At 37.9% G+C, this 17,536-nt stretch overlaps 1 protein-coding gene across 1 annotated transcript; it reads right to left on the bottom strand.

Moving 5' to 3' along the window:
• Nucleotides 1–238: 238 nt before the first annotated feature.
• Nucleotides 239–9,642, bottom strand: LOC128134091 (acetylornithine aminotransferase, chloroplastic/mitochondrial-like). The gene is made up of 5 exons (XM_052771502.1): nt 9,541–9,642; nt 8,256–8,309; nt 7,520–7,615; nt 7,314–7,463; nt 239–700 (listed from the first exon to the last, which is right to left on the bottom strand). Exons 1-5 carry the CDS (start codon nt 9,640–9,642, stop codon nt 239–241), a joined length of 864 nt encoding a protein of 287 aa, XP_052627462.1.
• Nucleotides 9,643–17,536: the final 7,894 nt, after the last annotated feature.

The raw sequence follows: 17,536 nt of genomic DNA, 5'->3' as shown, positions 1-17,536 counted from the left end.
TTAGAAATTTAGCACCAACTTGAATACAAAAGAAAAAAACCAACTCCAATAAACACTCAAAGTTTCCACTTTGGACTCAACCTCAATATGGTAACCCATATTAGATAAAAAGTAACTTGCATGATCAGAAATAAAGAGTCAAATGTATCTCAAACCACAAGATCAAACAAAATCAAGCATCCTAGTAGCTTACCACTATCATGGATTTCTGGAGTATTGTAACAGCTTCATCAATTTGTTAGTCAGTTACCTCAGCAGGTGGCATCATCCGAATGCTGTTGGGTATTCCCCTAAAGTCCAATTGAAGTCCCAGCTGTTGACATGCAATGATCAGTGAATGCGCATTCACCTTCAGCTGAATAGTAGCAACAAGACCAACTGATCTTATGCCCACAACCTGATGATGCATTCCCAAGTTCTTGGTTAACGACCCCATCAAATAGTTCCCACTTCTCTCGACCTTAATCAGGTATTCCCGTTGGGATACCATGTTAAGCAACTTCGAGGCATCCAGACAACGTGGTGTGGGCATGAATTGTTTATCCGGCTGATAAAAATGAATGTAGTCAGCAAGTAAGTCGTTGACAACAATGGCGCCAATCCCAATGTCGTCTCCAAAGCCAATGAGCATAGCATCCGGTTCAACACCTAATGTTGTATGTGCCCATAGAGATCCGCTACACCCTAACCCACATTGAACCTGGATTATCAAAGTATATATCGTCAGTTTTTTTTTTTTTTTTTATTATTTTTTTTTATATTTGTATATGCTTATATAGTTTAATAGAAACATAAATATACCTAATCCATCACAAGAAGTGTCTTGGAATTGTTACAAGCACTCCTCAAATCGATCAAGTCTTTTTGTTGAAACCTATATATGCCACCCAGTCCCTGTAATGGTTCTAGGAACACAATCTGAAACTCTCCTTCGTCAACTCGGTTAATTAACTCCTCAATTTGAATTGGGGGTGGACTTGAGTTAGGGATGTTGATCTGTAACACCCAGTTATAGAAAGAACAAGAAAGAAATGAAAAGCTCTAAGTCATTAGTCAACTCGTCGAGTCTAGGGAGGAACTCCACGAGTCGGAGCAGGATCCGGGGGATCGATTTAGTAACCGACTCGGCGAGTCGGCAAAGAGGACTCGACGAGTCCGGTTTGAAGAGGGAAACCCTAAATCCAGGACTTTATGCACTATTTAAGCATCTTATTCTCTCCATTAGGGTTCCTTATAGCCTCTCTTATCCAGATTACGAAACCCTCAGCCTCCATTGTTGCATATTCAAGTCTCTTGCCATTTGTGGGTGATTTGAAGGAAGAAGGAAGGAAGGAATCACTGGGGCTTCAAGGATTGGCTCTAAATCTAGAGTTTGGGTCACCTTTCAGAGTTATTGAAGGTATTAATTCGTTACTTTCACCCTTCTTCATCTAGATCTACCTTGGTTATGAGTTTTGGGGCTTTTATGCCATGTTTAAGAACCAATTCGAGTTAAAAGCCCGGATCTGAAGTTGCTACTGCAGATCTAAGCATATCTTGGCCTAGAGAAGCATAAAGTAACTGCATTTGTGTTGATTGTAGAGCCTCCTTGTCTTAAACCGTAGATTTTAGTGTTTTGAGCCTAGATCTCCTTAGTTGCACGTAAAGTTTGCCACTTTACATGAGAAATAGGCTTTAGAAGAATGGATCTATAGTTTGGAGTCCATGCATGACTCAAAAGCCTCTGAATATATGAAGGACTGAATAGACTCGGCGAGTCCTTCGAGTGGACTCAGCGAGTAGGATGAAGATGAAGATGAACTCGACGAGTTGGATGAACAAGTCGGCGAGTCTGTTGAAGATTGCCTTGGACTTGGCGAGTCTGTTCTTAGACTCGGCGAGTCAAGTTGCAAAACCTCAAACCCTTCGAGTTAAGACTCGGATCAGTGAGTTTAGTGGGGACTCAGTAAGTTGGACTGGACAGGACTCGGAAATCGGTAGACTTGGCGAGTCAGGAGCTGACTCGGCGAGTCGAGTCGTGAATGAAAGGATTCTGAGCGTATGAACTCGGCAAGTTAGTAGGTAGACTCGGCGACTAGGGTTGACCTGGAACGTTGACTTTGATCAGGACTTTGACTTTGACCAGAATGGACTTAGTTGACTTTCAGAGGACAGTTAGACTAAGTGCTATATTGATATTGGTAGCTTGGGGAGCTAGTGGAGCAGCAGTTTAGAGAGAGTTGTCAGACAGCGACCAGAGGGGTTACCAACAAGTTCAACAGTACCAGGTGAGTCTCCTCACTATTTGTATGGGTCTAAGGCACCAATGTCGGCCCATTTAGTTTATGTATGATAGGAAGACCCGGGGGTTAGCCCTAGGCATTATGCATGAAAGACCAGGAGGCGGCTCCTGGCACACGGTATGGTATTATGTGTGGTAGGAAGACCCGGGGGTTAGCCCTAGGCAATATGTATGAAGGACCAGGAGGTGGCTCCTGGCGCACTATATGTTATTATACCTGAAAGACAAGGAGGTGGCTCCTGGCACACTATCTGTTGATTAGCCTAATAGAGTAGTATGTATAGTTGTCTTTGTGATACTTGCATGAAAGAACTGGGGGTGGCCCTTGGCACTTGTCTGTAAGACCCAGGGAGTGGCCTCAGGCTTGACTAGGAAGACCATGTGTGGCCCGTGGCATAATGGCAAGACTATGTTTGGCACACAGCACCTTAGCAAGACTATGCTTGGCACATAGCACCTTACTTGATTATGGATATGTTGGTTATGTATGGCTCTTGGCTATGTATGGCATGTATGTGTCAGTTAGGTTGTATGGTATGTGGTATATGGGGAACTCACTAAGCTTCGTGCTTACGGTTTTCAGTTTTAGTTTCAGGTACTCCGTGTTGAAAGGAAGGGAGCCAGCTTGATCGCAGCGCATCACACTATGTTTTCCGCACATGAGATCTTTAGGGTTACACTCTGATATGGTTTTATGATAATATGTTTTGATTACTGACACTTTGGTTTGACACGAGATATTACTATGAATGTTTTTACACTGATGGTCTTATGTAATAACTTATTTAAAAATGAAATTTGTGGCCTTGGAAATTGGGATGTTACAAGTTGGTATCAGAGCCTTGGTTTGAGGAATTCGGACATACTTTCAAGTGTGTCTGAACTCAAACTGAGGATCTGAAAGTTTTTTTTAAAAAGGAAAATGTTTTCAAGGAAAAGTTTTCTAATAAAAGAAAGGGTGTGGTGTGTGCATTCAGCCGAGCTCATGTAAGTTTACCCAAGATACCCATACATGTTGTGATATGATATGATATGATTATGAAAATTTCATGCTATATTAGGGCTAAGGATCTAGGGAGGATGCCTTATGTGCCTGATATATGTGCTTGAGTTGCATGATAGTGCTGATTAGACAGTAGTAGGATAGCCTGTTTAGGTTCTGCCTGAGTTTATGAGCTTATGTCGCATGCTAGTGCAAATTCTTGATATGAGATTATGATTGATGAGTATGTTATGGTTATATCTTTTCCCTAATCCGAATGCTACTTGCTTTGTGCATTGTGGGATTCTGAGTGATGGGAGTTAGCCATTAGGTGAATACATCACGTCACATGTGATCAGGGTTGAATAATCTTAGAGTGTTGGATTTGGCCCTATTGCGCAGCTCTCGTTTGAGTCTAACCGTTGTAGGGACGAGTCTTCTACTCGAAGGATTATCTGAGCCTCGTCACATGTGATGCTATTCAGGTGATGGCTAATTGGTATCACAAGGAGGCCTTCAGCAGCTGAGGACTGGTTTGAGTCGAGTCAGACGTTTCCCTAGGGCAAGCCTAGGATGAGAGTAGTGTTGGGAGCAGTGTTAGTAGTAGTGAAAGGGACTTGGTGAAGTTGAAGAAACCCTTGAGGAAAGTACAGATAGATGTGGAAGGTAGTATGGGCCTGTACTACTGGAAGCAGAGGATCCGTACTCGAGTCAAGGAGGGCTGAGATGGAACCAGGAATCTTGGAAAGTATATGATACCCTGACAACTGTTTGTTCATTACCAGAATGGTGGTCACACGACATGGAGCGGGGGGTTCAGGATCTGGGTCAGGATTGGGCTCGGGTGCAGGGCCGAGCATGTGGATGATGGGTTACGCGAGTTCATCGCGTACGAGATCATGAGAGGTATCCTTGATGCGACGTCGGTCATCTTCGGGTCGATCAAGGAAGGGATCATTGAGCTGATGGACGATCACCTCCAAGCTGTCAGGAGCGATTTGGCGTCTGGCCAGGCGAGTACGCGCACACTATCCTTCAAGGACTTTAGAGGGAGTGGTGCGCCGGTGCGAATATATCAGGTGTGTGATTCATTGGCCGGGTTTCTCAGATAGTTAAGTTCAGGGCGGGGCAGCCGCCCGGATGTTAGTGGGCCACATTATGTTTGGGTCCAGGAGACGGTAGGTCATTGAAGACCAGAAGTGGTGTAAGACTATGGGTAGCCATAGCTTTCATTGGTAGCTTGGTTCGTGGAGAGTGGGCGAGGGGACCGTATCTCCGAGGTAGCATGGGGGAAACCGGTATTCCGGGTAATGGTAGATCAGTAGGGACCAGGGCGGTCTCGGTTCATCCGGTAGGCAGATGGGAGTCAATAGGAATTCAGTGAAAAGTCGTGAGTTGATCGGATGATGCTAAGCTGCCCATCGTGGGATCGAATGATCACAGAGTAAAGGATTTAGCTCGGGGAAGCCGTTCTTGTCTGAGCCTTAAACATAGAAAAGAGAGATCTGCTACCCGAAGGATTGTCTGAACTCTCTTGATTGGGTGGAGTTTTCAGTATTGGAGCATTGTATGGGGGTTATTCCGTGAGTATTGGTATGATGGCCGACGCTGGGAGTTCCCAGAATTGCGGTTTCAGCAGAGGATCAGTCCTCGAAGGTTGTTGCTTGTGGAAAGTACCTTAGAAAGGCCAGTGTCAGTTTAGAGTAAAAGGGTAAACCCCTTGCGAATCAAGGGTAAGTGTAACAGGAGTATCGGTATGATTACCGGTTGGATAAAAGTGTTGCACTCTAAGGTAGTAAGGAACGAGTTATTCTGAAGATGACATCTTCAAGGTCTGGATTGGGTGGGCAGAGTGTGTACCTAGTGGTAAAGTGGCAACTGGATGTTAAGGTAATTGGCCGTGGCAGACTTCAAGGACGAAGTCTAGTTTAAGTGGGGGAGTGTTTTAACACCCAGATACAGAAAGACCAAGAAAATAAATGAAAGGCTCTAAGTCGTTAGTCAACTCGTCGAGTCCAGGGAGGAACTCGACGAGTCGGAGTGGGATCCGGGGGATCGATTTAGTAACCGACTCGGCGAGTCGGCAAAGAGGACTCGACGAGTCCGGTCTGAAGAGGGAAACCCTAAATCCGGGACTTTGTGCACTATTTAAGCGTCTTATTCTCTCCATTAGGGTTCCTTATAGCCTCTCTTATCCAGAATACGAAACCCTCATCCTCCATTGTTGCATATTCAAGTCTCTTGCCATTTTTGGGTGATTTGAAGGAAGAAGGAAGGAAGGAATCATTGGGGCTTCAAGGATTGTCTCTAAATCCAGAGTTTGGGTCACCTTTCAGAGTTATTGAATGTATTAAGTCGTTACTTTGACCCTTCTTCATCTAGATCTACCTTGGTTATGAGTTTTGGGGCTTTTATGCCATGTTTAAGAACCAATTCAAGTTAGAAGCCCAGATCTGAAGTTGCTACTGCAGATCTAAGCATATCTTGGCCTAGAGAAGCATAAAGTAATTGCCTTTGGGTTGATTGTAGAGCCTCCTTGTCTTAAACCCTAGATTATAGTGTTTTGAGCCTAGATCTCCTTAGCTACACGTAAAGTTTGCCACTTTACATGAGGAATAGGCTTTAGAAGAGTGGATCTGCAGTTTGGAGTCCATGCATGACTCAAAAGCCTCTAAATATATGAAGGACTGAATAGACTCAGCAAGCCCTTCGAGTGGACTTGGCGAGTAGGATGAAGATGGAGATGAAATCACCAAGTTGGATGAACAACTCGGCAAGTCTGTTGAAGATTGTCTTGGACTCGGCGAGTCAATTCGCGAAATCCCAAACCCTTTGAGTTAAGACTCGGATCAGTGAGTTGAGTGGGGACTCAGTGAGTTGGACAGGACAGGACTCGAAAATCGGTAGACTCGGCGAGTCAGGGGCTGACTCGACGAGTCGAGTCGCGAATGAAAGGATTCTAAGCGTATGAACTCGGCAAGTCAGTAGGCAGACTCGGCGAGTAGGGTTGACCTGGAAGGTTGACTTTGATCAGGACTTTGACTTTGACCAGAATGGACTTAGTTGACTTTCGGAGGATAGTTAGACTAAGTGCTATATTGATATTGGTAGCTCGAGGAGCTAGTGGAGCAGTAGTTCAGAGAGAATTGTCAGACAGCGACTAGAGGGATTACCAACAAGTTCAACAGTACCAAGTGAGTCTCCTCACTGTTTGTATGGGTCTAAGGCACCAATGCCGACCCATTTAGTTTATGTATGATAGGAAGACCCGGGGGTTTGCCCTAGGCATTATGCATGAAAGACCAGGAGGCGACTCCTGGCACACGGTATGTTATTATGTATGGTAGGAAGACCCGGGGGTTAGCCCTATGCAATCTGTATGAAGGACCAGGAGGTGGCTCCTAGCGCACTGTATGCTATTATACCTGAAAGACCAGGAGGTGGCTCCTGGCACACTATCTGTTGATTAGCCTAATAGAGTAGTATGTATAGTTGTCTTTGTGATACTTGCACGAAAGACCCGGGGGTGGCCCTTGGCACTTGTCTGTAAGACCCAGGGAGTGGCCCCAGGCTTGACTAAGAAGACCACGTGCGGCCCGTGGCATAATGGCAAGACTATGTTTGGCACACAGCACCTTAGCAAGACTATGCTTGGCACATAGCACCTTACTTGATTATGGATATGTTGGTTATGTATGGCTCTTGGCTATGTATGGCATGTATGTGTCAGTTAGGTTGTATGGTATGTGGTATATGGGGAACTCACTAAGCTTCGTGCTTACGGTTTTCAGTTTTAGTTTCAGGTACTCCGTGTTGAAAGGAAGGGAGCCAGCTTGATCGCAGCGCATCACACTATGTTTTCCGCACATGAGATCTTTAGGGTTACACTCTGATATGGTTTTATGATAATATGTTTTGATTACTGACACTTTGGTTTGACACGAGATATTACTATGAATGTTTTTACACTGATGGTCTTATGTAATAACTTATTTAAAAATGAAATTTGTGGGCTTGAAAATTGGGATGTTACATGATCGACAGGGACACATATGTTGCAGACAGCTGTGGGGGTGAAGGGAACCTGAGTAACCTTGAGCAAGCTCCAGTAAACATCATTGCTTCATCCGACAAAGGGGAGCTGTACAACATCCCCCCTCTTGCAAACGATGCACTTGAGATCATATCCTTAAAGAGATCCTGCAATCAAAAAAACTTATGACCAAGATAGCTAGCATAATTAGATAAAAGCTCACCTGGCTTTCCGATATAGGATCGGAAGAAACGAAGGATTGCTTAAAACGAGAAAATCCTCCGGAGTACGTGAAATCGAGTTCTGCCTTTGCTTTGCCCTGAAATTTTTTTGGTAGTAGCCATAAATATAAAGAAAATAACCTTTTTGAATGTTTCGAAGCACTTCACACTCATTTATACATGAAAAACAAGGGTTTAAGCCTTAAATGAGTTTTTGAGCATAATGGAGTAGTTGAAAAAAATATTTACCATTTTAGTGTCCTTTCAAAAATATTTACCAAAATGGTTTTTTTTCTCATTTTCTTTACTTTTTAGTTTTCTTTTAGTTTTTTTTTTTAAATTTTAAATATCTTTTTTTCTTTTTTATTCCACCTTTTTATTGTTTATATATATATATATATATATATATATATATATATATATATATATATATATATTAAATGACAGCTTTTATTTTAGTTTTTTTTTTCTTTTACTTTTTTACTGTTTTTTTTAAATTACAGTTTTTTTAATCTTTTTTTTTCTGTTTTTTTAATATATGTTTTTATTATACAACCTTTTTATCATCAAATTTTCGCCATAAAAAATTAAAAATACAATATCATTTAAGGTGCAAAAACTCCAACATTCACATATAATATTTTTAAGGTAAAAAAAAAACAAACAAAATCTCAACATAGTTTATTACAAAAAAAAAAAAAAAAACAGCACAAAATAAGCTCCAACATTGTTTATTACAAAAAGAAAAAACATCACAATTAGCTTGAATTTGAATCGGTTACAAATCTTTACCTGTAAAAAAAATAAAAAAAATGAAATAACCACAACAAATACCATAAAAATATTTTTTTAAACTACCTTGACATAGACAGACATCGTTTTCGGTATGTATATTAAATAAAGAAGAAATGTCAATCTTTGTGGAATTTGTAGGCAACCGGGACATAATCTAAAATAATGTCCGTCTATGCCGAGATACTGTATAAAAATATTTTTATAGTATTTGTTTTGGTTATTTTCTCTTTTTTTTACTGGTAAGGATTTGTTACCGGTTCAAATTCAAGCTAATTGTGATGTTTTTTTCTTTTGTAATAAACAATATTGGAGTTTATTTTGTGGTGTTTTTTTAACAAACAATGTTGAGGTTTTGTTTGTTTTTTTACGTTACAAATATTATATGTGAATGTTGGAGTTTTTGCGCCTTAAAATATATTGTATTTTTAATTTTTGATGGCAAAATTTTGATGGTAAAAAGGTTGTATAAGAAAAACAAATATTAAAAAAAAGGAAAAAAAACAAAAAAAAAAAAAGATTAAAAAAAACTGTTATTAAAAAAAACAATAAAAAATGTTAGAAAGCTAAAATAAAAGCTGTCATTTAGAAAAAATATATAAAAAAAACAATAAAAAGGTGAATAAAAGAGAAAAAAATAAGATATTTAAAATAAAATAAAAAAAACTAAAAAAGAAAACTAAAAAGTAAAGAAAATGAGAAAAATATCATTTTGCTAAATATTTTTGAAAGGACACTAAAATGGTAAATATTTTTTTCAACTGCCCCATTATTGTTAAAAACTCAGCCTTAAATATCCGTAGTTTTGAAGGGATCGAAGCACTTCCCACAAATTTATAAATGATAAAGAAGATAAGAAGAAGCAATCTAATTACCTAGGGTCTAGACGATACACATTGGAACTATATAAACAAAATAGATCTATATCGTTAACAGAGGCTCTGTTTTCCACATTTTCAAAGACTTTTGTAAACGATAATAGACATTAAAGAATAAGATCATTAATTTTGAAAAGATCGACAAATGATTAGAAAAGACAATCAAATTCCCCTAGGTTCTATGGCCATTAAAGAAAACAGCTCGATATCATTACTACAGGTCTATGACGATAAAAATAAACAGCATTGGAATTATACAAACAAAAGAGCTCGATATCATTACTACAGGCTCTCTGTTTTCCACATTTTTATATTCCTATGTATTGAATACTTACTGTGAACTAAATACTTACCATTAACACACGAAATTTGTTCTTTGTTTCCCCCATTTTCCTGGTGTTGTTCTTCACTGCAAGTCGAGCAAAGTTACCGCCGGTGAAGAAGATGGAATTCATGTCAGCTGCTCTGAATGCTATCGCTAGGCTTTCTTTAAACAATTCAAATGATGTAAAATCACCTTGCACCGGGCTGTTTGTCTTATATTAATTTGTTACAAGAGTGGTGGTGATCGTGGGGGTGCGTCCATTACTGCTGTGTCAAAGAGTGTAATAATACAGTACGAACGACCTCATATGTATAAAAAAAATTGTTTTAACGATTTCCTTTTTTCATAGAAATAAAACTTTCTTACAACCCAGCATAAAATTAAGTAAAATCTATATTTCTATGACTTCTTGTTAATATCTAATCTTAATATCTAATTTGACTAATCTTGAAAAAAAAAATACATGACGAAACATTTGAAGAGTTTTTATATTTGGTTTTTCAAAAACTGAGAACTTCTCAACCCCATACCGACAATATTAAAATCTACAATACGCATAATCTTTGTACAATATTTTTAAATCTTTTTTATATTTAATCTTGAAAAAAAATACAAAAACCATCAAAATTGGGATTTCGTCGACCCCTTGGTAAAAATATATTTCTCATAATTTCTTCTTTAGTCTTCAGAGAAGCAATAAGAACAAAATCAAACTAATTGAATTCTGTGATACCGATAATGAAATAGATTAAATTATAAATTACCAACAATAAATTTTTTAAAATATAAAAAACACATTATAGAATTAAATGATTTTAAACTAGCCATAAGAAAAGTAATACACCACAAAATTCCATATAAATAGTTATACTATCAAATAACCAAAATAAAAGTAATTGAATAGAACAATACCCCTTATAAGTTATAGAAACCTATAATCCGATAAATTATTTCATTATTTCTCCGCGTATGTTGTTTCTGTTTAATCTATAACCCAATAAAATAATAATAATAATAATAATAATAATAATAATAATAATAATAATAATAAACAATCATACCCATTTAAAGATTATTTCAAATACACAATATCATTATTCCATTGCACTTTTTTCTCAAGAAAATGATAAAATAAATTATAAAGAAATGAGAAAATAAAAACTCATATGAAACTTCATTTTCAATTTGAGTATCACCCGGTAAACTAATCTTTAGGGTAACCAAATCTAAACCGTCTTTCATAAAAAGTGTGGTTTCGTAGGATAAAACTAGATTTCAGTACCTCCATCGGAGAAGATGATCACCAAGACAATCTTCAGTACGAGCTCAATCTCCCCCTAAACTAAGCAAGAAATCTACCTCAGATTAATCGAATAATTTCTCGAAAAACTAAAACCATCTTGAGTAAAACACTCCATTGGACGTCTAAGCGAACGATTGTAACACCCCAAAAATACCGGCTAAAAATTTCATTTTTAAAACGTAAAAAAACATCATTACAAATCGTTCATAATAATATTCCGTGTCTGAAAACCGGTAATATCATAATAATATTTCAGAGTACATCCCAGAAAATCCATAGTGCGGAAAAACAAGAGTGTGTGTGACATGCTGCTACCGCGTCGGCTCCTTTCCCTTAGCTGAAGAGGTACCTGAAACCAAAACTGAAAACTGTAAGCACGAAGCTTAGTGAGTTCCCCCACTATACCACATACCATATAATCACATAACATACATATATTATCAGACATATCTGGGTGCCCGACCTACCCCTTCGGTCCTCTCGACTAGACGTTGCTTAGCATACCTGGGCGCTGGCCTCCCCTTCGGTCCTCTCGACCGGATACTGCCTAACATATCTGGGTGCTGGCCTCCCCTTCGGTCCTCTCGACCGGATACTGCCTAGCATATCTGGGTGCTGGCCTCCCCTTCGGTCCTCTCGACCGGATATTGGGGAACTATTTCTCCCATCTACTACTACCACATAACATGTATCACAGTATCAGAATCTATCTAGCATAGTTGGGTATGACTACCCCTTCGGCCCTACCGACCGGATATCTTGGGGACTATCTCCCCTTACTGTCACTAGCACATAGCATCATATCATACTAGCACATAACATAACACAGGTAGTAGTAATCCCTAGATGAATATCACACAGACAATCATCTACATACAACTCCTACTGGTGGGCCGACATTGTGGCCGTAGACCCACCGCTACTGGAAGGTAACTCACCTCAATGTAGCTGCGGATCTGTGTGGGGATTAACTGTCTACTACTGCTCCGGAAATGCTCCAGCTATAATTCCCACAAAACACTCAATCAACCACTGCTAACTGTCCCTTAGGGTAAAATGACCATTTTACCCCTGACCAAGTCATAAGACAAGGTCAGAGTCAACTTTCAGTTGACCCGACTAGCCGAGTTGGCTCTCCAACTCGCCGAGTCTCTATCCAATCGATTGTTCTGTATCCCGCCTCTACTCGTTGAGTTAGGCATTGACTCGACGAGTTCTCCTTCTAAACTGATGTCCAAGTCCTTCATCCTACTCGCCGAGTTGTATGAACAACTCGCCGAGTTCATCTTCATCCGAAGAACACTTTATGCTGTGACTCGCCGAGTTGTATGAAAAACTCGTCGAGTCTGTTCTTGATCTAAGAAGGTTGCCTTGAACTCGCCGAGTCAGGGCATTGACTCGCCGAGTTCCTTCATGGATGAGTTCGGCTTCCAACTCACCGAGTCCACCCCGGACTCACTACACTACTCGGCATAACGAAAAAGGGGGAAAACCTGGGGACTCGCGTCTCGACTTGCCGAGTCCGATGAACGAATCGCCGAGTCGTTACCACGCAATTACTATATGGTCGATTATTCTTGAATCCAGCTCATGCCATACATAGATCCGTGATCCTGGGGCTTGATTAACACGTAAAGTTTCCAACTTTACGTGTAAATAGACAACCATGAGGGTTTTAGGGTCCAAAATGCACCAAAAGGGTAGATCTAGGGCTTTCATGCAATATGGTTCCAAAAAGGCAGTAGATCTGAGCTCCTGGAGCTCAACCACGCCTAGATCTAAAGGTTAATCAGCTTATTATGAACCCTCAAACATACACAGGCTTGGAAATGGTTCAAGAAGGACTTTAATGGAGCTATAAGGGACAATAAGCATGAAAACAAGGGGGAAATTGAGTCATACCTTAGGGAACACACTGAGATAGCTCAAAGATGCTTGACCTCCTCTTCTTCTTCTTGATCTACTCTCCTTCCCACTCCAAAACTTCAAGATAGCACACCAAATGCTTCAAACTCATAAAGAAACAAAGCTTGAACGAGGTATAGGGCTCTGAGGGTGAATGGGGGCGAGATTGGGGCGGAATGAGAGTTTAAATAGGGTGCAAACCCCTGAAACTTAGGGCTTCATCCAACAGCGGTGACTCGCCGAGTCCAGAATACGGACTCGCCGAGTCGCCAAGTTAAAACGTGTCCCGGGTCCCGACTCTACTCGGCCAGTTGGGCCTACAACTCGCCGAGTACAAGGCTAAAAAAATGCAAACACTTATACAAATTTCCACATACCAGGAATCAGGAATCAGGTGCTACAACGATTCTCCGTGGCTTCTTGTAATCTTGATCCACAAAAGGACATGTACAAACTTCCTTCTTGGTGTCTCATAGTGTATGTGTAGTATGTGTGATTACGTGTTAATTGTTATGTTATACTAAACGAATGTTTGCAAGTTGCGAAAAAATAATAATATAATTATTAAGATTGATACATATATGTTATTCAAGCTATTTTATAATCGTTATTAATTCCAAGTTAATAATTCTTATAGTAATTTGTTATAAAATGTTTTAATATTTTAAATATAACATATTAAAATCATATCATCTCAATAACTGTTACATATGGGTATACATGGAAATAATATATATATATATATATATATATATATATATATATATATATATATATATATATATATATATATATATATATATATATATATGGTTATGTTATTTTGTTTTTGCTAAGGGCGTGTTTGACACGGAGCTTTTAGAAGCGTTTGGGAGCTTCTAGCTTTTAGCTTTTGACAAAACGCTCTAGTTTAAACAAAAAGTTTCGTTTGGCAATACGACCGTTTAGCTTTTAATTTAAACAAAATGCTCCAAATCTAAAAGCTACTTGATGTAGCGTTTAACAAAACACTACTGAACTTTTGAAATCAATTTCCATAATTACCCTTAAAAATATATTTATATATTTATTTATTTTTAATCAGTTGTCCTTTTATGTAATTTTATATATTTCAAAAGCTTCTAGCTACTTTTGCCAAACACTCATATAATAAATAAAAGCTACAGTTTCCCGCTACCAGCTACCTCCTCACGCTTCCTGCTACACGCTAAAAGCTTCCAGCTAACAGCTACTTTTGCCAAACATGCCCTAAGTATTGTGTGCATGTGTAAAATAGAAAAAAATACAAATTAATTGTATTTCATTAATTGACCGGATATGGAAGGGCAGTATGGTACATTACCTTCATTATTTTAATAGGAAATAATTGTTTATTATCGAAGTGATCCTTCTTCGATAATCGCAAATATCTCGCATACTATCAAAATTAAAAACCCATTACTTTCGGAGATCGAAAAGGATTCTGATTTTGTGTGTTCAATCTTCAAAATCGGAAGAGTCTGTGAAGATTTTTAATATAAATAGCGACATTAAACCCTAGAAGACGGAGAAGGCCTTGGGGGGATGTCTGTTAAACTTATTCTACAAGAATGAGGAATACACGATCAACTTCATTCAAGTCGAAGTTCAAGAACACAACAGTGACGACGTTGAATCTTGAAGATGACGATGATGATTTTTGTTCGAAATCTGAAGGTAAATATTTTTTTATTTTGTCGGATGTTTATTGAGTTCAAATATGTTTTCTACTGTAATAAGTGTATTTAGACTGATTTATGCATGTATGATTTGTGATTTCCAAAAAAAAAAGGTGTGATTTTTGTGTAATTCCTAAAGAAAAATAACTAGTTATGGATGTTGTTCTGCTAGAACGAGTTAAGTAGCATGGTATAATGATTTAATATTATGTTGGAATTAATGAATTAATTAAAACATTAACAGTTCTTAGAGAATGATAGACTTTACTTGTAAAATGTTTTGTTAGAGTAGAACTATGTATATGATTGTGAGTATATCCATGGATAGTTGATTATGTTTCAAGTGTCTCAAATTTATATGTATGATATTATGGTAGAAGTCGACTTTGTAGGTAGGATAATCTGCATATGATTAATGAATTAAATTAGGACATTATAAATTCTTAGATAATGATGGACTTTACATGTAAAATATTATGTTAGAATGGAACTATGTATGTGATTGTGAGTATATCCATGGATAGTGAATTATGTCTCAAGAATCTAAAATTAATATATATGATTAATGAATTAAATTGAAACATTAACAATTCTTATAGAATGATGAACTTTACATTTAAAATATTTTATTAGAATGGCACTACGTATGTGATTGTGAGTATATTCATGGATAGTGGATTATGTCTCAAGAGTCTCAAATTGATATGTATGATATTCTGGTAGAATTCGACTTTGTAAATAGGAATTTAGGGGTGTAAACGAGCCGAGCCAGAGCCTAACCAAGCTTGAGCTCGACTCGGTTAAAAATTTCAATGCTCGAGCTCGAGCTCGGCTCGTTTCGAGCTTAATTTTCAAAGACCGAGATCGACTCGTTAGGATTTAACCGACTCAAGCTCGGCTCGGGATCGACTCATTTAGCACACGAGCCTAAACGAGCCTAAGCTCGGCTCGAGCTCGGCTTTCTAATTGGTGCAAGCAAGCTCGTTTAAGCTTCTTGAGCTCATTGAAAAGCTCGTTTATTATACATTCTAGCAAAAAAAATACTAAATAAACTTATAGATTTAACCAAGCACACAGTACAAAATAAGTAAAATAACTCCATATTACAAAAAAATACTTAAACTTCAAATTAATAACTACTAAGTGACTAGATACTGGAAAATAAGACTTAAAGAACAAGATCAAGTCTTTCAAAAACATAATTCTTCCTTGATGCAACTCATGTAACTTCACTCCACATTAAGACATCTGTAAAGTGCAAAAAATTCATTTCAACTCCACATTTTCAGAATTTATTGAAAAAGAAGATAACATGTTTAGAGAAAATAATCCCAACCTTTATACAAAAAGCATCATGTGCCACAATCCACAGTTTCTACAGTCTTCTCCCCTTGCCCTTAGTAAAGAAGCCTAAATTCCAGGTTAAAACTCAGAAAATTCCAAATCTTTGCAACAAAAAAAAAGTTCAAACTAATAGTAAAGAAAGTCAAATTATATCGTCGATTAGTTTGTTGTAGCAACAGGTAGTAAAACCTCAGTAGGAGATTCCTCCTTCTGTAAAAAAAACAGAGAGAGAGAGAGAGAGAGAGAGAGTGTGTGTGTGTGTGATAACTAAAGATTAATATTTTATAATAATAAAATAGCAATTATTATTTGCTTTAGGTTTTTGAAATACACCTTCAACTTTTTCTTGACTCCATGTAGATGCCTAATCCAATCTCCTCCACAACTCAACATTTATACTGTATCCGGTGCCAATGAAGCTCGATGGGGATCAATAACTCTACCCCAACACTAAAAGTTGCCTCAGATGCAACAGTAGAAATTGGAATTGCAAGTACATCTCTAGCTATCATGGACAAAACACGATACTTTAACTTGTGCATATTCCGCCACTGCAATGCATTAAATTGGAATTGCAAGTACATCTCTAGCCATCATTCTCGGACAACACACCTTTATCCAAAGTTTGCTTCACTTTGAACACTTCGATAAGATATAAATTAGCAGTCGGGTAGTCACTGTCTGAGATGATGTTTTTACACACCTTAAAAACTTTCAAAAGGTCACATACACTTTCCACATTTGCCTAATCTTCCTTGCTTAGCAAATGACTGAAATGAGGTTCATACTCTGCATATCTGAAAAAGCACAAAGTATTAATGAATATGGACAAGTATTTAGAAGAAAATATTAAAAATTATAATCACGTAATGTATACCCTGGAAAAGCATCCTTAAATTTTAAGGCAAAAGACAACATATCATAGGTTGAATTCCATCGTGTTGGCACATCAAGAAATAATTTTTGATCACGTATTTGTAGTTGATGCATAACATTTGAAAATGTTTGACGTCTACCCTCTGAATGATTAATATACTTTATACCCTCACGAACGTCCTCGATAATACACTCAATTTTTGTAAGACCATCTTTCACAAGAAGATTCAATATGTGTGCACAACACCTTATATGAAACAATTTACCACCACAAGAAAGTTTTCTTACCCTCAAAAAAATTTCTTTCAATCTTTTTACCGCTCTGTCATTATAAGTTGCATTGTCTGCTGATATGGTGAATATTTTATCTTCAATTTCCCACTCTTTCAAACATTTGTAAATACATTCAGCAATATCAAAACCGGTACGAGGAGGAGGAACATGCATAAAACTCAATACGCGTTTCTGTAATCTGTAAGAAAAGGTTGAGATACAAAATTAAAAATGAGAGATTAAAAATGCAAAAGTAAATATTAAATTTGATAAAGTTGTTAAACCTCCAATTCTGATCAATGAAGTGTCTAGTAATAACCATATACTCAATTTTTTGATGCGAGGACTTCCAACAATCAGTTGTTAAACATATTTTCGAGGCAGCTTTTGTAAGGGCTTTCAACTTCTTCTTCTCGTGCTCGTATACCTTAAAACAATCTGATGTAGCTGTAACTCTGCATACTTTTTCAAACAATGGATTGGCAGTCTTCATCATCTTCACATACATGTCATCTTCCACGGTTTTAAAAGGTTGCTCAGTACACAGTAACCAATTAGCTATGGTTTTAGAATTTAATTTCAAAATTAAACTATTAATCAAATTTTAAATTCCAAAACTTGAGGGC

The sequence above is a fragment of the Lactuca sativa genome, chromosome 5 (assembly GCF_002870075.4).
Source record: "Lactuca sativa cultivar Salinas chromosome 5, Lsat_Salinas_v11, whole genome shotgun sequence".
NCBI lineage: Eukaryota > Viridiplantae > Streptophyta > Magnoliopsida > Asterales > Asteraceae > Lactuca > Lactuca sativa.
The sequence above is the reverse complement of the archived record's forward strand: the minus strand, read 5'-3'. Positions and strand labels throughout refer to the sequence as shown.